This window comes from Anolis sagrei, chromosome 3 (assembly GCF_037176765.1).
Source record: "Anolis sagrei isolate rAnoSag1 chromosome 3, rAnoSag1.mat, whole genome shotgun sequence".
Taxonomy (NCBI): domain Eukaryota; kingdom Metazoa; phylum Chordata; class Lepidosauria; order Squamata; family Dactyloidae; genus Anolis; species Anolis sagrei.
Genome location: NC_090023.1, coordinates 205,115,027 through 205,141,719, shown reverse-complemented (window position 1 = coordinate 205,141,719; position 26,693 = coordinate 205,115,027). Strand labels below are relative to the sequence as shown.

The 26,693-nt window shown below is 38.6% G+C and overlaps 1 protein-coding gene across 2 annotated transcripts in view; it reads right to left on the bottom strand.

Moving 5' to 3' along the window:
* Nucleotides 1-26,693, bottom strand: part of GFRA1 (GDNF family receptor alpha 1) — a 272,424-nt gene that overhangs the window by 1,732 nt on the left and 243,999 nt on the right. For both annotated transcript variants that reach the window (XM_060768491.2, XM_060768492.2), the window contains exon 8: nucleotides 1,931-1,984. In XM_060768491.2, the coding sequence (XP_060624474.2) occupies nucleotides 1,931-1,984 (54 nt within the window). The remainder of the gene's footprint in view (nucleotides 1-1,930; nucleotides 1,985-26,693) is intronic.

Here is a 26,693-nt window from a genome sequence, read left to right as displayed (position 1 = left end):
ATGAGAATGGGACTTGGTAAACAAAAATCTTATATCACACTTGTTATACGTTACAAGGCTCAAAACAGAACCTGGAAAAACCTAGAAATTATCCATAAAGAATTGGCTAAATAGGATATGGGCTATTGGAAATGTGAACCTATAGATCAAGATTAGCAAAAGGAGAAACAAAAGAAAACCAGTTTGAAAATACATGGAAGCAATTCATTAGATACACTAGTAATGGCAAATTTAAATGACCAAGAAAAATTATGAACAATTAGAAAAAAACATACCTACAAGTATATTTAATGGTTAAAATTAGAATAACTAAAAGCAAGAGAACTGGCAGAGCTGTATTTGTACATAGTTGTGGGGGAGTGTAGCATGGAAATAATCAATATAACAATGCAAATCATATGGTTTTAATTGTTTTTTATTATAAAATTATTTTTTTAAAAGAAGGAAGGGCATAACACTAAAGTCATTCAGAAGGTCTTGCGATTTGTATTTCTCAAACTGCTTTCAAGTACCATAGCAGAACATAAACAAGGTAGTTCTAAAAACTCATTATTTTTCTCTCTGTGTTGCGATAAATTATTTATTTACCATATATTCATGTACAAGTTGAGCACAGGTTTGGGCATTAAAATTACGGATTTTGAAATTATTTTTTTGTCGTGTCAGGAGCGATTTGAGAAACTGCAAGTCGCTTCTGGTGTGAGAGAATTGGCCATCTGCAAGGACGTTGCCCAGAGGACGCCCGGATGATTTGATGTTTTTATCATCCTTGTGGGAGGTTTCTCTCATGTCCCCGTATGAAGAGCTGGAGTTGATAGAGGGAGCTCATCCGCCTCTCCCCGGATTCGAACCTGCGACCTGTCGGTCTTCAGTCCTGCCGGCACAGGGGTTTGACCCACTGTACCACCGGGGGCTCCAGGATTTTGATATGATCCATGTAGTTAAGCAGGGGGCCTCTTGAATCCCTTCCATGCAGAGGTGAAAGCGCTAGCTCGATCTGGCCATTACTGCTATTTTAAAAACATATTCCCAATTAATCATGCTGAATAGATGAAGAGTAGTTTTCATATGTCCTATGCATATTCCAATATACTATCAAAATATTTCCCAAATAACTGAATAAAAATGAAACTATCCACATTGAAGACCAAAGTAGGGCTAGAATGACCTAGTGGACTTTATCATTTAGAAATCCTTAACTCATATGCCCGCAACACACTTGCCCTGGGAAAGGCACCCACATAAAAAGAACATATTCATACACCTCTGCAGCTCTATGTAGTAGCATCCATATTTTTCTCTTGCCATCTTCTTCATGCACTATATGCCACTCAAACTCTGTCTCTGAAGGAGGAAAGCCACAACAAATGGTCCCTTCAAAGCATAGGCTGTGGTCTAGTTAGCTCTTATCTGATGGTGAGCTGAGAGCAATGAAGTACACAAGTCAAAAGAATTCACTATGGCCCTGGGGACAGCTGGCTCTATATGCTACATTAATCTCTATTCCAGCTCTTGGGAAGAAGTCGAAGCAAAGGAAACACTGCCTATTTTGGCAGTGTTGGCAGATTAATCATCAAGAGAGACTGAGCCTGAGGCTGCCATGGCTATAGGAGCTTATAAGACAGAATTACTATAGAAATACAGGATGGAGTATAGCACTTACTTTCCCACGCTGTGCAGGGTGGAAATTTAAAACCAGCCTTCTCCAACATGGTGCCCTCCAAATGTTTTGGAACAACTCCCATTCACATAAAAAAATCCAAGGATGACAGGAGCTGTAGTACAAGATATCTAAAGGGCACCACATTTGGGGAGATGATATATTTAAATCAAAGATCTTATCTGAATATTTTCTGAAGAGTGAGTGTGAGAAAATGATTTAAAGATTTCCGATATAACACAATTGCTAGAACAAAGGGAGAATTCTTACCCCAGTCACACAAAGTTCTGTCACTACAGATTCATTGAAGCTCTGCTTTGGTACCTGCAAGAAAATTAGAAAGTTATTTCAGTAACAATCTGTTAACCAATAGCAATAGAAATAACATTGTTGATCAATCTGAGAGAGTAAGAGAATGCCCAAATTACCTTTCTGGAAGCGTTCTACTATCATGAACTGGGCTATTCTTGAAAAGTGGTTCATTCATTGTAAACACATACTTGAACCACTTTGAGAATACCATATTCAGTGAAAAGATGAATAGTTTGATCACGTATTCATTCATCCGGATAGAGCTTGAAGTTTTATCTTTTCTTGTGGTATTAATTACTGGCATTTGTTCGAACAGATGCATATACATGAGATAGAGTAAGAGAATGCCCAAATCACCTTTCTGGAAGCGTTCCACTATCATGAACTGGACTATTCTTGAAAAGTGGCTCATTCATTGTAGACACATACTTGAACCACTTTGAGAATACCATATCCAGTGAAATGGTGAGTAGTTTAATCACTTTTTCACTCATCTGGATAGAGCCCGAAGCTTTAACTTTTCTCATGCTATTAATTACTGGCATTTGTTCGAACAGATGCATATACAACGTAAATACTATAACTCATGCTTAAATGCAAGCTTGAAGAGATTTATTTGCCACAAATTCCAAAGCAGGTATCAAACTATCAACCTTGGAAACAATAATAAAACACAGGACAAGCACATACAAGCTGTTATTACAGTTGCTTTTTCGTCTCACTTGTTTTCCTATTGTAAATCAAGGATAGGTTTGGGGCTGGGGGTTGCATGTGGCTCCCAAGACTGTTTTTGTAACTTCTGCATCTCTTTCCTCCCAGGTATATCAGGTATATCGCCCCACAATCTTTTCAAGTCAAGGCACATGATATCCACTGCCCACCCATCTATTTTGCTGAGACAGAAGGTCCTGGGAGCAGCTCTGTTCAATACATGCACAGCAAAAGAAAGAAGTTTTAATGTTTGAATGTATTTGTTGATTGTTTATGATGGTGATGGCATCATACGGTGCTTGTTGTGAGGCCGCCCTGAGTCCCCCTCGGGGTGAGAAGGGTGAGGTATAAATATATGAAATAAAGAAATAAGTGTAACCATTTGCTGTTCTTTTTGTCTGCTTGGCCTCATCTTGATAGGGTTAGCCCTGCTTTGAGAAATTAACCACTAGCAGACCGAAATGTTCTATTTCCTATGTAAGGAAGACTATTTTCAGGCTACAATTCACCTTGGTTTCCTGCAAAACATACAATGCTTCTTGCAATAGCACCATTTCCAATCACTATCTGGCCATCTGACAAGTACAAGGCAGCCTTGGTAAACAGGATCACGTTTTCTACCTCCTGATAGCCCTTTACAAGTCTTTAGGAAAGATGGAAAAATTGTGGCATAGCCACCAAAAAGGCATTAAAACAACAGCTTCTGGGTTGAATTAAGTAGATAGGGAATTCTTCCGTTTAATATAGCTAAATGGCAATGAGCGTATTTAATTTCAGATCCTGAAGGTGTAAAGGTTTTCCCCTGACATTAAGTCCAGTCATGTCCGACTCTGGGGGTTTTTAAGCTGAAGAGCCGGCGTTCTCCAAGGTCATGTGGCCGGCATGACTACATGGAGCGCCGTTATCTTCGCGCTGGAGCAGTACCTATTGATCTACTCACATCTGCATGTTTTCGAACTGCTAGGTTGGCAGAAGCTGAGGCTAACAGCGGGAGCTCACGACGTTCCCCAGATTTGAACCTGTGACCTTTCGGTCAACAAGTTTAGCAGCTCAGCAGTTTAACCCACTGCCCCACCGGGGGCTCCTTCAGATCCTGAAAAGGCTAAACATTAGCATCATCTGTTCAAAGAACAATAGTCCATTTCAGGAAAAACAAAACTACACATTTTTCAGCCTAAAGTCCAAAGTGAATCATAACAAGGACTTCCAGAAAAATACTAAACTCTTATGTTGCGTCTATAAAGAATAACTTTCGAAGTTAGATGAAGAGAATGAAGATATATGCTTCTTTACTTTATAAAAGTTAAAAAAAGTATATGTGCAGGGGGCAGGAGGGATTAGCTTCCAGACAGAGATGTTAGATGCCAAGTTTCAAATTGGTAGAGTACATTTTACTGCTGAGTTATAAACCTGTAAAAAGGGGTTATAATGGAAAAGCTGGCATAGGCTGTTGTACTATAATGCAGCAGTGTATCACTAAATCACAGGTAATGGGGAAAAATATATAAAGCTCAGTGCAAAAAGCATGATATCTAATAATTATATCCTAAGGGACATATGCGGCCTCCTCCCCAAATCATAAGGGTTTTGGACAAGAAGGGCCTGATGTAATTCAGGTACAAGGAAAAGGCATGCCTCGATATAAACTAATATTAAGCTGGTATCCTAAGTTAATGCACTTATGTGATGATTAGATGATATGTTTATATTCATTCATAGGATTGCCAATGTGAGGAGAATTATATAGCTTGCGGAAAAGAATTTTACATATAGAATATTTTTTGTCATCAAATTTTGATGACCAAATGTCATATTCAGTAAACACTGACAACATCTGGGCCACTTTTAGAAGCAATCTTCTTTTAATTATAACAACCAGGCAGAGCTTTTCTGACCCAGTGCAGGGATGTAAATCTTCCCAGGATTCATTCCTATAGGCAAGAATGAATAATTTTACTGTTTCTCTCTCTCGTGAGAATGTCTTTGAAAACATTGCAGAGTATGCGGCATATTCTACACCCCAACCCCACCAATTTTGGGGCACAAAATTGCAGGGTTTTGAGCATAAAAATGAATTTCTGTGCAGAAATGCTATTTTAAGTGTAGAAAACTTTCTTTCAGAGCAAATGCCCCATACCCATTTTTTGTCTGCAGAATATGTTCCAAATATAGATTCACATCTGTCTAAGGGTCTTTATCAGGGTCTCCCAATGTACAATGCACCTCTTTAGTGACTATTAAAAATAATGTAAAGTATTTTTTTTTTTTGCATCACAGACATAATTTCCCCAATCTGAGGAAGATGCTGCAGAGAATAGTAACACGTCATTATAAGTCATTTTTGAGGGAAATCTATTGCCTAGCTCAGGGTGGATCATTTCCACATTTCCTACAGGACCCATTCCAGACCATCCTTCCAAACTGATTATTCAATTGCATGTCCCACTGCCATATTTCCATGGCACCTCATAAAACAAATAAACATTTAAAGCAAGCAATGTGTGACTACATTTCAGCAGCAGTTTTGACAGCAGTTGGAATGACATTTAGAGGTCCTTTAGAATCACAGGAGCATGTCTAGAGAAGACTAGATCAAAATGGTCAAAGGTCTGGAAGGCAGGCCTTATGAAGCACAGCTTAGGGAGCTGGGTATGTTTACTCTGGAGAAAAGAAGATTATAAGGGAAAATGGTAGCTAGGTTTAAATATCTGAGAGGATGTCAAATTGAGGTGGTGGCAAGCTTGGTTTCAGCTACTCTAGAGACTAGGGTCCCATTTGCACTGCCATATAACGCTGCATTATATGGGTCTACACCAACTATATAATGCAGTTTCAAACTGCATTATATGGCAGTGTAGATGGAACCTAGGACATGGAGCAATGGAATCAAATTGCAGGGGAAAACATTCCACCTAAACATTAGGAAGAACTTTCTGATGGTAAGAGCTGTTCAAAATTGGAATATGCTGCCTCAAAGTATGGTGGAGTTTCTTTATTTGGAGGTTTTGTAAACAGCGACTGGATGACCATCTTTTGGGTGAGCTTTGACTGTGTGTTCTTGCATGGCAGGGGGTTGGACTGGATGGTTCTTGGGGTCTCTTACAACTCTATAATTCCATGAACCAGTGGTATTTATTTTACTGCCTCTAAGAATCAGATAGCAAATTGATCACATTACATTGATTCCCCAGTAACCTCACTACTTTACCTCAAAGCTAAGTACCAGAGGAATTTTGCAAAAATGTATGATTTCTATTGCTTCTATTGTAGTTTCCTTGAGCTTTCCAGCAGATGCTCAGCCACGTGCCATGGAGATCCCTGTGAAACAAATGGCAGCTTTGGATTGATTGAATGGGTTGTATCTCCTAATGTGAAATTGCTACAACCCGGCTGGAAGCCTTTTGTGGGGGGGGGGGGGGGGGGGTTAACACAAAAGCCTTTACATTAGAAAACAAATTAATTGCTTTCTGGATTGAAAAACATAATAATTTATAAACAACCACTATGGGGAATGCATAATTAGTGAAATATGATGAAACGAAGCCAAACAATGGAAAGTCGATTCTGTTAAAACCCTACTTGATTGTTGTTTAGTTATACAATCAAACAAAGTAGTCACAGTGTCGATACAATTTGTGAAGTCTATTTATTACACGTTATCCACACAGTACTGAAGTAGTGCCATGCTGGACGGGCCCCCTTGTTGAGGAAGTGAGCTTGCTTCAGTCACAAGTCACTTATATATTCAAATATTACTATATTCAGTGGCAAAACTGTGCTGAAGTTACAAATATTACAGCATGGAATTCTTTTGCACCCATCGTGGTCACTCTTAATACAACCAGTTCTGCATGTAGGTTTGCTTATCTGCTTACTTGGACAATGAACATTACAACAAACACGCAGCAAGAGACCAGTGCCAACTTTCTGAACACAGCAGGAATTTCTGTATTGATTTTTCAGGAAGAAGAAGAAGAGAAAAATGAAGAATTTGACAAGTTATGTTATTCAGTTTCCTGTTCTTGCTGTGGCCTCCAGCTCAAGCCATCATCTATAATAGGACCAGTGGATTCTCTTTTTGTTCTCATCCAATGTTTTTTTCACAAATATAATTCCCATAGGTTCTCTAGCCAATGTTCCACTTTTTATTAGGTGTTTGTCAGACTCTCATTCAACACGTAAGACCTTTTTTGAGTGATACCAAGGTTAGGAAGAGTTTCACGTTTCTTATTACTGCATTATTGCTAAAAGACATAGGACTCAATTTTATTTTTAAACAAGTAACATAAATAAAATGGTCCTTTTAAAATGCATTCCCCTTTTGATGTGTGATTACCCCTGACTTGGTTATTATGGGAGCTGCAATCAAACACATCTGAAGGTCAACAGGCTGGGGATGGCTGAATAGCTACTAAATGCTTCTTTTGAAGATATCATCAGTAAGCAAAATACTGACCTGCCAACATGATTTGAATATCCTTGTTTCTTCCACTTTATATGAAAAATCACCTATGTGGTAGAAGAATCATAAACCCCTGCGCTGCATGTGCCAAACTGAAACTATTATTTATTGGTCTTGGTACCAGAAAAAGTGCTAGATTCTACATTCCCGCAATAAAAAATCTCAATCTTTTTTCTGTTTTTGAGGATGGCTACCAGAACAAACTGTTCCCCAAAATCCTTCTTGTGAACCTTTCTCCCCTTTTGATGTACGAAACGTTGCCCTCTCCCAATTCATTGGCATTTTCCTTTTGGTTAATGCCTTAGAACAGGTTTCCCCACAACCTAATGTTCTACTAATTGTGTACAATTCCCTTCTCTGATGACAGGAGATGATGGCTGTTGGAGGTACGTATCTGGGAAATCCTATTCTAGAAAATGCAGTTCCCACCTAAGGTAGAGAAGCCACATAGTAATCTATTCCTGTGCCTTTCACCATAGCTTCATGTATAGATATCGGTTAATGAAGCTTTTGTTGTCATGCTGGTATTGCTGGCATTTCCAGCTGCTTCTATTAAAGACAGTAGATGATCGAAGAGTTGGAAATCCTACAAGAAAGCTATGAAAAAGTATTTTAAAAGGGTATCTTATTTTCTGGAACTATCTTCTAGCTGGCCACTTCACTGAAATATTCATAAGCCATAATGCTGCATAACCTTTTGTTCTTTTTCTGTCTTGATTACAGAGATTTACTATGCATCCAAACTGTTTTCTTAACAGCAGGGCACAAACAATAAACAGCAAGATGCACCTGACTGTAAAAATGCAATCAGTTTAACTCTTTTCCTCTTACTAAACACCAGCGGTATCTATCAGAGTTGTCAATAGTATTTTCTTGTTAGCCCAGCGATTCAACAATATGTTGCAATATAAATTACTTTCAACTGGGAAAACAAGCAAAGTGCACATCAGAAGAAGAATCCACTAAAATAAAGATTCAATTCAGCATAAAACAATCCTGAATTCTGAAGCACTAAGTTTGGGAGTAGTACTTTTTAAGGTGCAAAAGCAGTCAGCTCTGCAGTTTTTCCCTACAATGAAACCTGACCTTTACTTATATGTGGAGTCAGCAATAACAAAAATCCACCACTGGAGTGTGAAAACTAACTGTGGTAGTCTAAATCAGGGTTGTAGCTAAAATGAAGGAGCAAAATGAAGCCATTCCTTCTTAAAGAAGATACCTGCCCTCCAATGAAATGTTCCATCCACCCCCAAATTCCATTGTAGTGATTTAGAATTACAGGAGTGCATTTCAAAAACATCCGGGGCATTCAAATGTGCAGGCAAAGGTGTCAGGATAATGTGAACACGGCAGATATTTGGAGATTGAAAAAAAAAATCAATGGAAGGAATGTCCTAATTTAGCACCCTCCTCCCTCCACCATGAAGCTATAGGTCTTTTTTAGGTCCTTTTGAAATAGGTATGTAAAATTTGCTTCCTTCTAAGAATATTCACAAGGTGTGTAAGACTGTACATGTTGAAAGTACCAGCCTTAAGAATATTTACACCTGATCTTTACCATGCTGACATAGAAGGCTCATATTTCTTTCAGGGACTGGCTGCAAAGTAATTATGCTTGTGACTGAAGACCTATTCAGAGAGAAGATCCACTGATTAACCTCCAGGATTATGTAATTGCCTGGATGTTATTCTCTCATGTAGAAACATTTGTTCTCCAGTGTTGTTTTCCTACATAAATGGTCATGAATTTTCTCCTGTGCAAAGCTGTCAAGTCACAATTTGAAGCCTGAGAGTGTTCTCTAAAAACTTATGGAGAAAAATCAGCAATTGGAGTTGTGGCATTTTTGTAGTGGTTCTTTTGTCCTTTCCTCTAGAAACAAGGTTGGATATTAAGACAGAGAAGTTGTGGACAGAAGAAGCTTCACCTACTTGATTTCCATTTCAGTGTGGAAGTTACTCAACTTCAAAAACTGGTTAAATTCTTGTGCCGGCATGTCTGAAGACCAATAGGTCACAGATTCAAATCTGGAGAGAGTGTGGATGAGCTCTCTCTGTCAGCTCCGGCTCCTCGTGTAGGCACATGAAAAAAGCTTCCCACAAGGATGGTAAAATATTAGAACATCCGCCGTGCCCTGGGCAATGTGCTTGCAGACAGCCAATTCTCTCACACCAGAAGCAACTTGCAATTTCTCAAGTCACTCCTGACACACACACACAAATTGGCACAAGAGGTCCATATCAGTGGGCACATGCTACTAACATCTGAAGCTCCTTGGTTTTGCAGTTTCTGCTCAATGCTGTTCACCTGTATAACAACTATGAGGAGGAGGTGTTATATGATTCTATAGGGTAATTCTAGGATCAGCAACTTTCACTCCTCTAATGTATTTGTTGTCAGTAGGTAACAACATTTGTAAAAAGTAATGCCTTCTTTCCTTACATGAGGCTACTGAAGGTCTGAGAGCACACTAGGCCATTTGATTTCTGTTCACTCAGCAACATATTGTGTTGCACTGTGTTTATGTATAGGCTATTTGTCCTATAAAGCAAGCATCCTTTTTCAACGTTGCATCATCTTGACCAGAGGGGTTAGGTTAGCCCTGTAATGCTGCTGGAAGAAGCTCCTTGGGCAGCAGCGGCAGTCTATACTTGATAGGTACCTCTGGGAAATATATGAAGCAGCAGCAATATTCTGTAGTCTATTGATCAAATATTCCCTACAAAGTTGTGATTCCCAAACCCTCTGATTACAACAGTACTCTCAAGAGGAAGTTGATGTGGTTCCAGTACAATAAATACTGCCAAATGCAACCTCTTTGAAGTCAGTAAAGTTGAGATGATTTTGTTGTTGTTTTTGCAACTTTTAATACTATCATCATGGCCACTTCTTCTTAATTACCTACTTAGCTGAACCAGAGTGGCAAATACATAAACCTTGTACTATAAACCACCCACTTGAATAGATTTCTTCTATGTATTACTGGAATCCTATACATATTTACATTATGCAATTCAATCTATATAGTCAGCCCTACATATCCTCACATTCCATATTCACAGATTCAAATAAATACCTTGACTTTAAAATATTTTTTAAAATACCCAAATTTTGATTTTTGAAGTTTTGTATAAGAGATGTTATTTTATTACGCCACTGTGTATATTGGAATTTCAGCATCCATGTGTTTTTGTATCCACAGGATGCCCTAGAAACAAACTCCATCAGATACCACAGGTCTATTATATTTTGCCACATAGTAATGATACAAAGTTCCCTCACTTACTGTTCCATTCCAGGACCACTCACAATAAGTGAAAATCTGCAAAGTAGGGACGCCATATTAATTTTAATATTTATACATTATTTTATATATTATTTTCTTACCCGCGCTTTCTTACCCACCTCCCAGCCCATCCCAAGGGTGCTTGCCTGCCTCCCTGGCCTCCACAGACCCCTGCAGAGCCACGCAGGCAACAGCAGGCCAGGGAGGCAGTCCTTCCCCGCCACACCTCAGGCTGCTGCACTTCCAGGGTCTGTGGGGGCCAGGGAGGCAGGCCGTCCCCACCGTGCCTCAAGTTGCCACACTTCCGGGATCCCTGGCCTCCACTGGACATAAATAATTGATATTTTTATTAATATTTTCAAAAACCCGCAAAACAGCAAGTCTGCTAAAAGTGAACTGCGAAATAGCGAGGGAACACTGTAACTAAAAATGCTGAAAGTGAGTTGTGAAAATGGGTAACAAGATACTAGCAAGATTGCATGATGCTCTTTGCTGCTTGATGCTCACTGGTGCCCGATGCACATCAGGACCAATGTTTTAACAACATTGCATGGCTACATATTTAACAAGTGGAATCTCATTGTATATCCATCCCTTTTTAAAATGGTCACTTTGCTAGTTCTGCTACACAGTAATTGATGTTATGGTGAGGGCGCTTGCTATTGTCCTCCCAATCCTGCTATACGCCTGCGAAATGTGGACTGTCTATTGACATCACATACAACTCCTAGAACAATTCCATAAGCGCTGCCTCTGGAAAATCCTGCAAATCTCTTGGGAAGACAAACAGACAAATGTCAGCGTGCTGAAAGAAGCAAAGACCACCAGCATTGAAGCGATGGTCCTCTGCCATCAACTCCTAGACCGGCTACGTTGTCCGGATGCCTGACCACTGTTTCCCAAAGCAGTTGCTCTACTCCAAACTCAAGAATGGAAAATGGAATGTTGGCAGGCAGGAAAAGAGATTCAAAGATGGGCTCAAAACCAACAAAAACTCTGACATAGACACTGAGAACTGGGAAGCCCTGGCCCTTGAGCACTCCAGTTGGAGGTCAGCTGTGACCAGCAGTGCTGCAGGATTTAAAGAGGCATGAATGGAGGGCGAAAGAGAGAAACATGCCAAGAGGAAAGTGTATCAAGCCATTGAGACCGCCTTCCACCTGGAAGCCAATGCCCTCACTGCAGGAGATGATGCAGATCAAAAATAGGGCTCCATAATCACCTACGGACCCACCTATGGAGGATTATCCTACTTGGACAACAAGGGATCACCCAAGTAAGTAAGTCAGTAACTTCTAAATTCTAACACTCACAGGCATAAGTCTACTTACAAAAAAATAACTTTCCAGCAGGATTCTGGTCACAACAAGCAATATTATTGTAAAAACAGGAAAAGAGGAAAGCAAAGGGTGCTTGAAATTAACAAGAACACACATCTTATATTTAATGAGCAGCAGGTTCAAGATTTTTTAAGAAACATCTAGTTTTCTATTGCAGGGTCATTACATTAGTTAGCCATGCATCTTAATTTTGTGCAGCTATAGAAAGAGATTATCAAGGCATTTTTCGTCCATGAATTTCTGGTTGTGTAAAGTGCTACTTCTGATGTGCATTCACAGCTACAGCTCTAGCTAAGAAATAAAACACATATAGACCATATGGCTTTTAAAAATCCATTAAATTGTTGAAATAGTAAGACCTTCAGGTTTCAATTTAAGACAGAGAGGTTTCTAGGTCCTTATGGTTGCAGAGATAAGCCTGGAAGCGAGACTACAAAAGTGCCCTATGACTCAAGAAGCAGAAAGGCAAATAATTTAAAAAATGCAATAGGACGAAAAATGTTTCAAACCACTATTATTAGACAATAAATTTCCTTATGGCATTTTTTTTAAAAATAAAAAGGACTATTCCCCCTTTTGGCTGTACAAATGTGTAATTACTGTTCCTCTCAAAAAGGAGAAAAACTTAAAGCCTTGGTTAAGGTGCATATATTTTATTTGAGAGAACCTCAGCAGAGTCCATGTGTCAAATCAATCAAAGATGATTTCTTTGCTCCTTTTTTTACTGCTTTACTGAAATGATTTCCAATCTACAGATTGATTCAAAAGGTGACTTCCATGTCATTCACGTTTCCTATCTATCATATCATGTCACCAGCACAAAGATGCCTCTCTCTTGTGGTATTAATTAACATGACATTTGAAATATTCACATGTACATTTAAAATATGTGATACAAACAACGGTACATTCATCAGTTAAGGGTGTGCTTCATTTTTATCCACATATTTGATTCAATTGAACCATTTTTAGTTTATATCGTGCTGCAATCATCATATGGCTGTTGAATATCTATCTATTTTATATTTAAAGGCTTTGTTCCTAGATAACTATTTTGGATAAAGAATAGTACAGAAGAAAATGAAATGGTAACATCATTTGCTGAATCCCCTTTACAAGTACACTAACTCAAGAGCTTATGCTGGCTGTGTTTTTATTATTATTTTCATTTAAATATAAAACCAAGCTGTCACTTTGCCATAAATCCAGTTTTTCTGGATTTTATTGTTGTGGCTCCTTCTGCTTCCCTGATGCGTGACGATGATTAGAGGCACCTTCAGGTTAAGATTCATTTCTAAATAAGAGTTTAGAGAACTTCTGCAGATATATACATGTAAACAAAGGCCCCCTTGGTGGCGCAGAGGGTTAAACTGCTGAGCTGCTGAACCTGTTGACCGAAAGGTTGGCAGTTCGAATCCAGGAAGCATGGTGAGCTCCTGCTGTTAGCCCCAGCTTCTGTCAGTCTAACAGTTCAAAAATATGCAAATGTGAGTAGATTGATAGATACCGTTTCTGTGGGAAGGTAATGGCACTCCATGCAGTCATGCTGGCCACATGACCTTGGAGGCGTCTACGGACAACTGTGGCTTTTCAGCTTAGAAATGGAGATGAGCACCACCCCCCAGAGTCGGACACGACTAGACTTAATGACAGGGGAAACCTTTACCTTTACTTTATACAGGTAAACATCAAGCCACCCCACCATCAATATATAATTCCACTATTCGTTAGATAATGTCTCACAAGATACAAAGATTATTGTCCATATTAACCTTTATCCAAAACATCAGCAGAAACCCAATAATCATGACTTCTTTCAGGATCTAAAGGTTAACCAGATAACTCCTTCAACTATACATTGAAGAAACTTTTTTTCCCTTCATGTCCAAGATTCAAAGCATGGCCTTGATAAAGAGCACAAACAGCTTGAATTGGGTTTTAGCTCCATTGTGTAGTTTCACTTGGAAAATATGATTTCTTGTGATTATAACACAATTTATGTGGTTTACATGTACATTTATAAAGAATATATTCTAGAAATATTTGTTTCAGTTACATTTATTTGCATATTCTGCTTAATATCCTTTTTTTCAGTATGTTATCTTTTAAATATATTTGTCTATAATGTTACAGACTGAGGGGAAACAAAAAGAAACAAGGAAGACGCCTAAACTCCTCACTACTACTCATGCCCCAACTTCTTCCTTTACAGTCTTTGCAATAGCTGCAAAAGGTTCCAGTCCCAGGAAAACTGAAGAGGATTATTCTCGATCAGATCTGTATGACTTTCTGTGCTTTCTTATTCTGTAGGTGCTCAATATATTCCACTTCCTTGCTCTATCATAAACCAAGTTCTATTTTTGAATCAAATTGCCTCCTTCTTTCTCACATGTACACATCACAACATAGAACATGAAGTCAATGATTTTAGGTAAAGCTGGTATGTACCAGCTTCACTCAAAATGCATCTGATGAGATAGATATAATTACATGGAAACTTATGCTACCAACCTCTTTCTCTCAGGATAGTTCAACACACAATAATGTAGTTTGAAGCTGAGGATGAGGTGCCCATAAAACTCATCCCCCCCACCCAATGCATCAAGCCAGAAACAGCATATTTAAAAAAACTCACCAGAAAGTCAGTCTGCTACTGAGCACAATTCAAAGTGCTGGCTTTAGGCTATAAAGCCCTAAAAGGTTCCGGCCCCAGTTTACCTGTCCGAATGTATCTCCCTCTATGAACCAGCTAGGAGGTTAAGATGTTCCGGGGAGATCCTGCTCTCATTCCCGCCTTCTTCACAGCTGCGGCTGTCAAGGCCTTCTCAGTGGTGGCCCCTCAGCTTCGGAACCCCCTCCCTAGTGAAATTAGATTAGCACCTTCCCTCCTAACCTTCAGGAAAAAGCTAAAGACGTGGATGTGGGACAAGCATTCGAGTAGTAACCTACCAGTGCAATAAGTATGGAATAATGCAATGACAATCTGGAACAGCAGTAGACTACGATATTGGATTATGTGATTTTAAACAAGTGGTTTTAAGGTTTGACATCTTTTAATGTGTATGTTTATTTTACTATGTATGTTTGTATGGCATCGAATTGTTGCATATGTATGTAAGCTGCCTTGAGTCCTGTATGGGGTGAAAAAGGCAAGGTATAAATATGGTAAATAAATAAAATAAAGTCTGGAAAAAGCCAGATAACGTGCTGCAGCTGATCAGACTGTATCCTATGCAGAGGTTGAAACCAGGACATATTCTAAAGGATTCTGTGATTCCTGAGTCTGGTTCTGATCCACAATCAGAGGACACTGTCCTAGTCTCAAACAATGCCTGGGGTGCTTGTGTAGGTGCTGCACAGCAAAATCAGTCTGTTTTAATGCACTTCCAAACTGGATTATAGTGTCTATGTAGAATCACCCTGAGTCTCAAAGGTACTACAAGATCCCTCTGACCCAATTTACACAAGAGTAAGATCCATTAAGATGAATGAGATTTACTTCTGAGGAAATGTGCTGATTACACTCAAGCCTGCCTTCCTCCAATCTTTCCATCTTCCTTCCAATTTTTTCAGTGTTTTTGACGTAAATACCAGGCGGCATAGACAGAAATGCTGAAATTTGTGATTCAAAACCTCTGGAACATCTGGCAGGCTTTGGAATAATGAAAAGTATTAAAAATCTTTGTCCATGGAAGAAAAAAAAACCTCCAGAAAAAAGAATGGATAAAGAAGTAATTTAAAAATAAATTTTCCAATACAATTTTTGTGGCTATGCCTGGGATGGAGACTACATTACTTCCAGTTCTGCTCACAAAACCTTCTTAGGAAAATAAAAAAAAGCCCAATAGATTTGCAGTTCCAGTCTCCCTCTTGCCTGCTTCTAGCTGTAAGGGCAAAAATAGAGGTGCCATTAAATTCATCTTTGCATTTAACACACACTTAAAAAAAGAAATAATAGTCACTTGGGACCAATAATTATCAGGACCACAGCAGGCAGGCAGAATTGAATTTAACTCTTTCCTCCTCTGCTGCTGTCCAGATGAAAATTGTTTCTCCAAAATTACTACTAAACTTAACAGCAGATGTTGCGGAGGGTTTCCATCAGAAACCAGTGGAAGGAGGGGGAGGCCTAAAAGATTGAACTCCACTTCCTAATGCATGTTCTAGAAGCATTCTCTCCTGACGTTTTGCCTGCATCTATGGCAGGCATCCTGAGGATGAACATGGCTATATAGCCCGAAAAACCTACAACAATCCAGAGATTTCAACCATGAAAGCCTTCGACAATACATTGTCTAGCTCATATTATCATCTTTTATTATAGCTCACCATCTCTTCCCTTCCTAGGCTGTTGTGTTCTTTTTGTACAATCCTAGACCTCCACTGCATTAATGCCATCCACTGATCTCCATTTACTTGTGCCTGCTTTCCATCTTATCATATCAGATCCTGTCAAAAAGTCAAATTGTGTTCTGTATTCAGAAACCCCCTAAGTTTGCACTCAGAATAATTCTACTTAATTTTCCTCACTAAATGCACATGGAGAGTATGTTTCCTCTGATGGACATGAATTATTTTTTCATCACAGAGGCTATATACAGTCCTAATTATAATCCACCCATAACATTATTCAAACTTGTCAGTGTTCAATCAAACTATCGCCCTAGTGTCATAATTTGGACAATTATAAAGTAACGTTTAGTGTGGTCTATAATTTTACTTTAATGGAGCTGAATATCAATCACTGAAATCACACCAAAGATATATTCATATCTTTTCTTAATGAAAATAAGAGGGGAAATGTCTTGGAAGTCAACGCAATGAAGTAATTACCACTTTGGTACAACAGCATGGATCTTACACCACTCAACAGGTCCAATACTTTTTTGTTTTTATCAACTTTGTTCCATGTTAACTTGAGAACTTTTAGATTAACATCTGTTTCAGGATTAAGTCTAGAAGGAAGCTGTTGACACCTGCTAAACAGATGTTAGTGCTGAAAACCAACATGATTAAACTGTGTTTAAATCTATTCTCACATTGTTATATAAATCTCGAAATGTTAGACAGCAGATCTTCCACTTGTTTTGCTTGATCAAATGTGCAAACTGGCTTTAAGTCTCAATTCATTATCCTGTATGGTCTACTGAAAAGCTAAGAGAGAAGCCAAGGATTAAGAAAGCTCATTACGTAAGTTCCTACATCCTATTTGCTGGGTTGGAAGGCAGATACAGTGCACCATTACACCTAAGTTATACTGGAACACAGCTTCCATTATTATACTGGAATACAGTATTCCAGCAATGACAGAGTACCTCTTCATTTGCCATTCTTTGAGTTTTCTTGACACAGCCCTCACTAACACTTGTTTATATAAGCAAATTGCATGTACCTAATGGACTTCCATTTTTGGTTGATATGTCCTCTATCTATTTATAATTTTGCCTTCAATTATTTCAATTATTTTTCTTCTCTTTAAATTTATTGTTCCTTGTTATTTAAGAGGTTTTTCACTACTAAAATATTTACTACTAAAAGATATTCAGACAGATAGACAGAAAGACCCTACTATGCAACATTACTATGTAGTATGTAGCTTTCTGGTGGCACTTTCTGGGAATGTCTGAGACTAGATTCAGGTACCTAAATGGTGCAGGTGGAGTGTTGCAGGCAATCCCAAACTCCATCCCCCAAACTGTTTTGGCCTCCAACCCCCAGGAGTCCTAGCCAGTTTATTCAATGGTCAGGAATTCTCAGAGTTGGAGGCTCAAACAACTAGAGGGCTGGAGTTTGGTTATGCCTGATCTATTGGGTGTTGGTTGCACCATTTGGCAGCAAAACATCTTGGATCAACATTGAAAGAAAATACTCCATTGTGATGTTGGTGCAATTTTTTCCTATCTCACAGTGTTGCTGCAATCTTTATAAAGTCAATTCTTCAGTTATTTACTACCTTTCTTAATTGATTCTAATTTTGATTGCTTCTATTTAAATCAGTATTTTTATTATTTGATTCATTCGGTACTTTCACTTCAATTCCCAACTGGGACAGCAAATAATAACGCACTCTTGAAAGTGTGTTTTGGTAGTCCAAAACATCTGGAAAGCTACAGTTCAGTCACTCCTGTTTAAGGCCTGGCAACATGAATATGGATCATTAATATGTAATTTTATTTACTAACCAGGAGAGGAGTGGTATAGACTCTATTTAGCTGTAATAGGGAGCATCTAAAACAGAGCTTTGTACAGATTAGGAAGGTATAGCAATTTCCATGGAATAGGAAGGTATAGAATATCATTCAGCATTCTGGATTAAAGTATAAGTAAGATACACTGGTTAGGGATGCCATGCTATAACTACTTAGGTGTTTGTAGTTCTACTAATTTCAGTGTGATTTAAACATTGTGTGTGTTGATTGAAGCCTCAATCTCCAAGTCATTTCTGAATTGATCATAATTTAGATGTGATTTAAAAAGGAATTCTTTCTCATTTTTTCATTTTGTAGAATGACTAGAACATGGCAAACATTGTCTACAAGCACAGAGAAGTTCATTTTTAAAAATATAACAGAGCTAGTAATTTACTCTCACTATATTGTGAGGTCATGTAATATATGATGCTATATCTACATGTTCTTTCTCTGTAATCAAAGTGATTGTAACCACTGTTACTGAACAGGCTGCACTATTATACACACGTGGTATACAAATATGCATCTATAGTATTCCTAAAAGACTTTCTTCCTGCTTGAGGCATACCAACAAATGACTCCCTGGTCCATCCAAAGGCACACCGTACCTAAAGCCGCAAAGATATTTGGCACGAAAGTCAGAAATCCTGCAAGGCCTCTCCTCAAAAAGGTTGCTGCACCTTTTTTGGCATCCCAAATCTGCCTGAAGCTGCAGCCTTGTTCTGCCAATGGTAGAGTTGGCCCTGCAAAAAGTCGTAAATACTCTGATAGGTGGTATCAGTTATATCAATAGAACTGGGGAAAAATGATTAGAAGGTCTTCGTCATTGTTATTTTCTTGAAGAAGTTTCATCTAAGTATAACCCAGCAAACTTTTGTCTTAGAAAAAGGCAATTATAATATCTCTCTGATAATTATGTAGCACATTTTACAAAAAGTATGAAGCGCCTATTATCTTATTCTGAATCTAATTATCAGATTATGCAAATGTCTTTTAACAGGAAACAAAAGTATTTCAGCTACATAAATGACCAAATTATAGAAAACTCTCAAAAAAGGACATTAAGCATATTGCATATATGTTCATTTTGAGAAGTGATAAAAGTCTATAATATATATTTCAAAAGCTACAAGTTTATGAGACAGGATTTAATTTAGCTAGAATATGGAAAAACAAATTCTGTTATGTGCCATGTTTACTGAATTTTTGTGAAAAAGTATTAACTGTGCAATCCTATCTATGTATACAGTACTTGGAAGTAACCCCACCATGTTCAATGGAGCCTGTAGAACTGCAAACTAAGTATCAGAGGACTAACCTTTATACTCATGTATAAATCTAGAAATTTTAGTCAAAAAATCAATCCAAAAAACTGGGTTAACTTATCTATAAGTCAAAGTGAGTACTGTACTCAACATTAAAAAAAACCCATCTCCTTCTCTGAGTAGAGTAACAAAAGGCAAGAGAGTAGTCCATCCCGGAAGAAGCTAAAAAGAATCACCAACTGCGATGGCACTTCTTTTGGCCCCTTTGAATGACTGGGTGGGGAAAATGGTTACAGTAACCAGGGACAGCTGCTCCCTTGAATCAGCATTGACGTTTTCTCTTTTCCATGCTAAGGTAGAAGAGGGAATTTCAATAAATTCTTTGTTATTATGTTGTATATTATCTTCCCAAATTTCCTCTTTTATTCAGCCATCCAAAGCATAGGAACTCTTGCCAGTTTTCAGTCTGACAACTGTAACTTCTAAACTATTTTAAATCCGGGGTAAGCTTTTGTTATTTATATATTTACCATATTTGTATACTGCCCTTCTCAGCCCGAAGGTGACTCAGGGCGGTTCACAGTTGCCTCAACAGACAAAGTCACTTCCAAAACTATTGGATATCAACGATTCGATTTCAGGTAATCATATCTCTCCTCTTAAGTCAAATGTTCTGCTTGACTTTTAAACTGAAACGCAGCAGTGTAACTGCAGTTGAGCACCAGCATAATGTAACAGTTTGAGCATCGAATTAAGACCCCAGAGACAATGGTTTGATTCCTCACTAGTTCTACACTGCCATATAAAATTCAGATTATCTGCTTTTGAACTCATATAATCAAGTTCAAAGAAGGTAATGTTGATTATCTGATTTGATAATCTGGAATAAATGGCAATGTGGAAGGGATCTGGGTGACCTTGGATGAGTCACACACTCTCAGATGCAGAAACCCTGTGATAGGTTCACCTTAAAGTTGCAAAAAGTCAGAAACAATGTGAAGGCACAAAACAAGATTATAGCAGCAGAAAGGAAGGAAGAAAAAACACAGAAAAAAGAAAATGGCACTAGATTAGCAAAGTAAAGAGTCTCAAATACCATCTTGAACAACAAAGCCTATGACTTGTGTTAGTGATGGGTTGAATGAACTTCCCTCTGGGAGAGAGTTCCAAAGCTTCGGTGATATCTTAGAGATGACTTCATCTCAAGGAACTCTCTTAAGTGTACTTCAAATAGTAAGGGGACCCAAAACAAGATCTTCAAGAAAGATCAAAGCATGTACTAAAGCACTCTGAGTTCTCTGTTAGAGTCCCCCATGACTATTCACAGAAAACGACTGAGAAGGAAGATCGTTACAATAATATGGGACCCAGGTATTAATCATTTATGCAGCACCTTTAATCTATGGCATGCTTCAATACCTAACATTGTGCACTACAATCCAATTTTAAGATACAAATTGATGTAAAATAGCATTGGAAGAGGTAAGAATGAAGTCCAATCTATTTGCAGCTCTCTCTAAGGTCCCAGGAGAACGGGATGGTTTAAGCTGGTTTCCTGATTACTCTGGCTAACTAGAATATACAGTATCTTATTGTGTAGAGAGGAATAAAATAAACAGCATGCCAAGCTCCCATTGATTTTAAAGTCAAGGGACTAAAATGGGTGACAGTTCCTTATGTTCCAGACACCAAAGAATAGATTGGGGAGTTGTGCGTGTGTGTCAGTGTGTGAAACAGTCTGAAAGTAAATGCAGAGGTCTATTATTCAGGTAAGGCAACTGATTAGAGCACACAGGAATAAAAGGTCAGTGGGGGATAAAATAAATGCGATTTATTCCCAGTCTTTGATTGTAAATGCACACTGAATATTATTGGCAAAGTGAGAAGACAGGTTAAAAGCAGAATAAAAACATATTTATGCTCAGAACTTTGCTAGGACTAATGCCTTTTATTAAGTGCATATGTTAAACACTTCAGTTAAATGGCTGCGTTTGAATTACTTTTTTACAAATGAGATATGAGTACTGCGAAGGCTTGGGAATACCGTGGAGGTACTGGCAAGATGTAACTCCTCTACATTTACTATCTTCATAGGTAGTGATAAAGTAATTCCAACATATGGCTTGAAATGAATGCTTATGAGTTTCTCAAGATTGTATTTTAAACACTTACAGGTTCTTCTACATCTTTATCATTTGGTATTGTAGAAAGAAAACTGCCTATAATACCATTCTTCTCCTCCTTCCTTAATAAAAGTCATTTCATTTTGTGCCTGGCACTTAGGTCTTTTGACATTTTACATGTTTGAATGTATCAAAAATGTTATTACAGTGAAAATTCCACTTTTAAGCACAAAGTCTGCTGGATGTGATAACTAGGGAAGAAGTCTTGGCTCTTTTTGACCAAATGGTATTGAAGGCTACTGGTACATTACTCTTAGAGAACAAAAAGACAAAGATTCTGTAAAACTATGCAGGTTTTTCCCCTGCCTTTCCACAAGACCTTTCTTTTTAGGCAAATGTGAGTTGATTCGTGAGTTGGCTACAGCTTGACTACTTTTGGGTAGAGATCAGAGTTGTACCGAGAACTGGGACATCCAGGTGAAAGATGTCCACTAGATGACTTTAGCCTTGTCACTGTTTTTCAGAATGACAAAGCTGATGAGGTTATTATGAAAACAGAATAGGGAAGAAAAGATCCATGTATGCTCATCTGAGAAAAAGACTGAATCTAAATGTAAATGGTAAAAATGGCACTCGTTAAAACAGGACACATAGAAGAAATATACACACACCAATAAGTTCAGAAAAGAAACAGGCGTTTAAGCAGTTGGGGAACTAAAGAATAATTTAGGTCACCCTTGAATAAGAGATTAACAGGCTAAAAAATGATCTCTTACATAAAAGAGATCACTATTCACACTATTCCCTCCCTTGTTTTTTTCTCCTCAACAAGTAAATGTCTCTTATTGGGATGGGTTCTCAGAGAGCTGAATAGCATATTCTTCTGAGCAGTATGAATCCTGCAGGAGATGTTGGAGTCATCCAGCTCATTGCATACGCTTTCAAAAGACTGGGCTATAAGAAATATTTTGAGACAGTGGCACTCCTGGGCTTTACACAAAGGAAGCACTGTGGATAGCTCTTCTATGAAAAAGTGACATTTGTACATTCTTGATTGGCAGGTCCTTGTAACAGATGATGCATATCACATAGCCACAAAACCAGATAACGAAACAAGATTTCCTTTTTTCATTGTCATATGTAGGAAAATATTTTTTTCATTAAGTTTATTCTTAAGTAATTTAGCAACTTTCTTTCTATTGTGGGAAAAATACAACTTTTTGAAATTATTCAGTTTGGGACTTACATTGCAAAAAATTCACATGCAGATTTTTGTTGTTAAAACAGCATTTTCTACATAGAAAAGAAGATTTCTGCGCATACATATTAACATCTTCACAGAAAATTATATGTCCTGCACAAAAAATTCTGTGGCTGAGGACTTGCACATAGAATACTATCCTATGTCTTTCATATCTGTATGCCAACTTTTAGAAGATATTTGAACAGTATCGTGTTCTTTCTACAATCACTTATCAGGGTAGGCTTTACTTAACCCATTTGTGTCACTGCTGTTACACACCTGCTTGGCATCAAGAATGGGGCAGTTTCTACATTAAACAGAAAACATGCTTATGGCCCCCTTCATTCACACTGTATCATCCAATAGTGGTGAAGGATATTCATAAGTCATATTTATTTTACATACTTGGGAATGTATCCTTTCACTAAGAATAAGTTAAGTAAGTCATTTTCACAAAAGTCTCAGAGGGGAAAAGATGGCACACAAAAGGGGTTTTCTCTATTGTCAAAGGCTTTCATGGTCGGAATCACTGGGTGATTCATGGTCATAAAACCCAAAAAACCTACAACAACCCAGGGGTTTTCTTTTTTTAGGTGAAAAAAAAATTAAGGCTTTTTTGAAAGGACATAGAAGCTGAACACAGAATTGCACTGGAGATTCCTAGAAAAGGGTGCTCCATAGAAATCTCTAGTTCCCAAAGCATGATTGGAGGAAGTTGACCATAGAATCACACTGGGCCTAGAGATCTCAAGTGAGAATATTTTTGTTCATTTCAGTATATAATCAAATTCACAGAAGTTAAAATTGTAAATGTGGCAGGATGACTGTAGTACCTTGTTTGTGAGGATGTCTTTATATTATTGCCAATTCCAGCTTAGTAACGATCTATGTAATTTCAATTTTTTTGAAGCTGATTCCAGTGTTTTTTAAAAGACAGGTGAATTAATGTTACATGAGAACTGGAATCACAAAACTTCACTGAAGTAGAGCAGTTAGTAAAACTCAGAGGACGAATGCTTTTTCTTTCTATTAAACATATAAATCATTAGGAAGGTGATTTTGCGATAGAAGACACTTCTGCAGTAGAATAATTATACCCATATATTTCAAAGACAGACATTTCAACTTGATAATATTTTTAGTATCAAATTTAAGGAATCATTAGGCTTTTTTATCACGAGTACAAAGCAATGCTAATTTCTAATTAGGTTGTTAAACATGCAAAAAAATGACTGGCACCTCAATCTGAACACACTAAAAGTAGATCAGTATTATTATGCCATATATATAGCTGTCCCCTTGGAGATAATCTAGTGAAAATTCATTACACAGTGGAAAACATATAACATGCATTTCTTGCAGTTATGTGGGACTTACTGAAATTCAGAACTCCAGACTCCAGTGACAAGTTTAGATAATGATAATTTTGAGAGCACTGGTGTAATAGATTCAAGAATGACAGAAACCAGGATTATGGTTGCAAATTCAAAAGACTCATTCTGTTTTCTTCAAGTAAACTACCTCCTTGAAAGCAAAAAAGTTTGCGGGTTATAATTCAGGGAGCATGAACTGTAAGATCTGTGTATGCACAAGACAAGTGTCTCTGTATTTTGTCTGGCCAGTTCAGATTTTTAAATATTCAATCAAGTTATGATGATCACACTTGATGTGACAACAAATTAAGACATGGCCAAATAGGAAAGTAATGACCAACGTGGCAGTATAACGTCTCAAGACACAAGACAGCAGAGACATTTTTTATTATTTGTTTGGTTGCACCAACCATGGAACCCTATGTTGTTTCTTTGGCCTAATGTTAAAAGAGCATTTTCTAGTTTATTCAACCATGAATATGGCAACCACAATGAGACTGCACACTCTTTCCTGGTTGCTCACCTCACCTTTTCCCTTCCTCAGTACAGAAATTCTGATTTAACTGAACAATAGTTCACCATTAATGAATGGGAAAAAGTAATTGTCAGTTAATTAAGTCACATTTTGATCATCTGTAGTGAACTAATATGATGTATGTAATTCCAGAATAATCACTTTACAATAATCACACTGAACTCTGTGGGCTTAACTCTGAGATTGCACTACATGATTGCAATCCTATGTACACTTTCATGACCTTGCTTCCATTGTAATTGTTAACTATGGTTCAATTAACCAGTATACAAGAGCAGCAGAAGAAAATATGATCATATAACCTGAATATGCATATCTGAACAAAGCCATTGCCTATTACTGCAATGCAAACACCATTTAACTCAGTGATTCTCAACCTGGGGTCCCCAGATGTTTTTGGCCTACAACTCCCAGAAATCCCAGCTATTTTATCAGCTGTTAGGATTTCTGGGAGTTGTAGGCCAAAAACATCTGGGGACCCCAGGTTGAGAACCACTGATTTAACTACATGCATATGATTTGTGTAAGTACATGCCTATGCCATATAATGACAAGATACTTGTCCTCCAGATTTTAAAATATAACATTACTAGCTGTGCCCTGCCACGCGTTGCTGTGGCCTATAGTAAAACTTATCAAAGTTGAGGTAGATATCTGGACTATTATGAAAGAGAGGTACCTACCTCTTCCTTCCCCCTTTTCCTCCCCCTTTCTCTCCTTTCTTCCTTCTCTACCTCTTTCTTTCTTTCTTTCTTTCTTTCTTTCTTTCCTTCTTTCGCTACTTGGTTTCATCCTTCTCTCTTTCCTTCATTCCCTCCCCTTTCCTTTCTTTGCCTTTCTTCCCTCCCTGTTTGCTTCCTTCTTTCTCTTTTTATTTCCTTTTATTTCACCACCATCATAACAATAACAATAATGCAATGCATTGCCTCTGGGACCTGACACCTCTCCCATTGCCCCTAAAAGGGTCTCATAGGAATAATAGCATCATAATAATCATAGAAATAACAACCTTTACCCGCCACGCGTTGCTGTGGCCAACCTTCCCTCTTTCTCTCCTTCTTTCCCTCCTTCCTTCCTTCCCTCCCATCTTTCCTTCTCCTCTTCCTTCTCTATCTCTTTCCTTCCTTCCCCCTTTTTCTTTCTCTTCTGGTCTCTTTTCTTCCTTCTCTCTTTCCTTCTTTCCTTCCTTCCCTTTTTTTCTACATCTTCCCCCTTCCTTCACTCCCTCTTTCCTTCCTTCATTCCCTTTTTTCTTTCCTTCTCTCCTTCCTTCCTTCCTTCCTTCCCCCTTTTTCTTTCTCTTCTGGTCTCTTTTCATCCTTCTCTCTTTCCTTCTTTCCTTCCCTCCCTCATTCTCTACATCTTTCCCCTTCCTTCACTCCCTCTTTCCTTCCTTCATTCCCCTTTTTCTTTCCTTCTCTCCTTCCTTCCTTCCCCCTTTTTCTTTCCCTCCCTCTGTCTCTCATTTCTTCCTTCTCTATCTCTTTCCTTCCTTCCCCCTTTTTCTTTCTCTTCTGCTGTCTCTCTTTCCTTTCCTTCCATCTTTCCTTTTCTTCTTCCTTCTTTCTCTAACTTTCCTTCCTTCCCCCTTTTCTTTATCTCCCTTTCTCTTTCTTCCTTCTTTCCTTCCTTCCTGTCTTTCCTGGATTTTGACAGGGCGGGAAGGGGCAGGGTGGGGTTTGGACGTGGCGTGAAGTAAAAGGAGGTAAGATTGGGGCAGGCGAGTGATGGAGCGTGAGGTTGTGTGTGTGTGTGCGGCAGCGGGGGGGGGGAGTGGGGTTGTGCATGTGTGTGTGGCGGTGGGGGGAGTGATGGAGCATAGGGTTGCGTGTGTGTGTGCGGCAGCAGGGGGGAGTGGGGTTGCGCGTGTGTGTGTGGCGGTGGGGGAAGTGATGGAGCGTGGGGTTGCGTGTGTGTGTGCACCGGGGGGAGTGATGGAGTGTGGGGTTGTGCGTGTGCATGCGGCAGGGTGTGTGTGTGCGGGAAGCGGCGCGGCGGGGCTTGGAGTGGGCATGGCTTCTGCAGAGGGAACTGTGTGCGCGCGCCAGGGAACTTGCGGCTGGGCACCAATGTGCATGCTCAGTTGTTTTGCCATTTTGTGAGTGTGTTGTGTTGTTTTTCATTTTGAGTAGATATGTTTGTACCTTATGGGTTGTGTTATGGGCATGGGAATTTTGGTTAAGTTTCGTTGGGG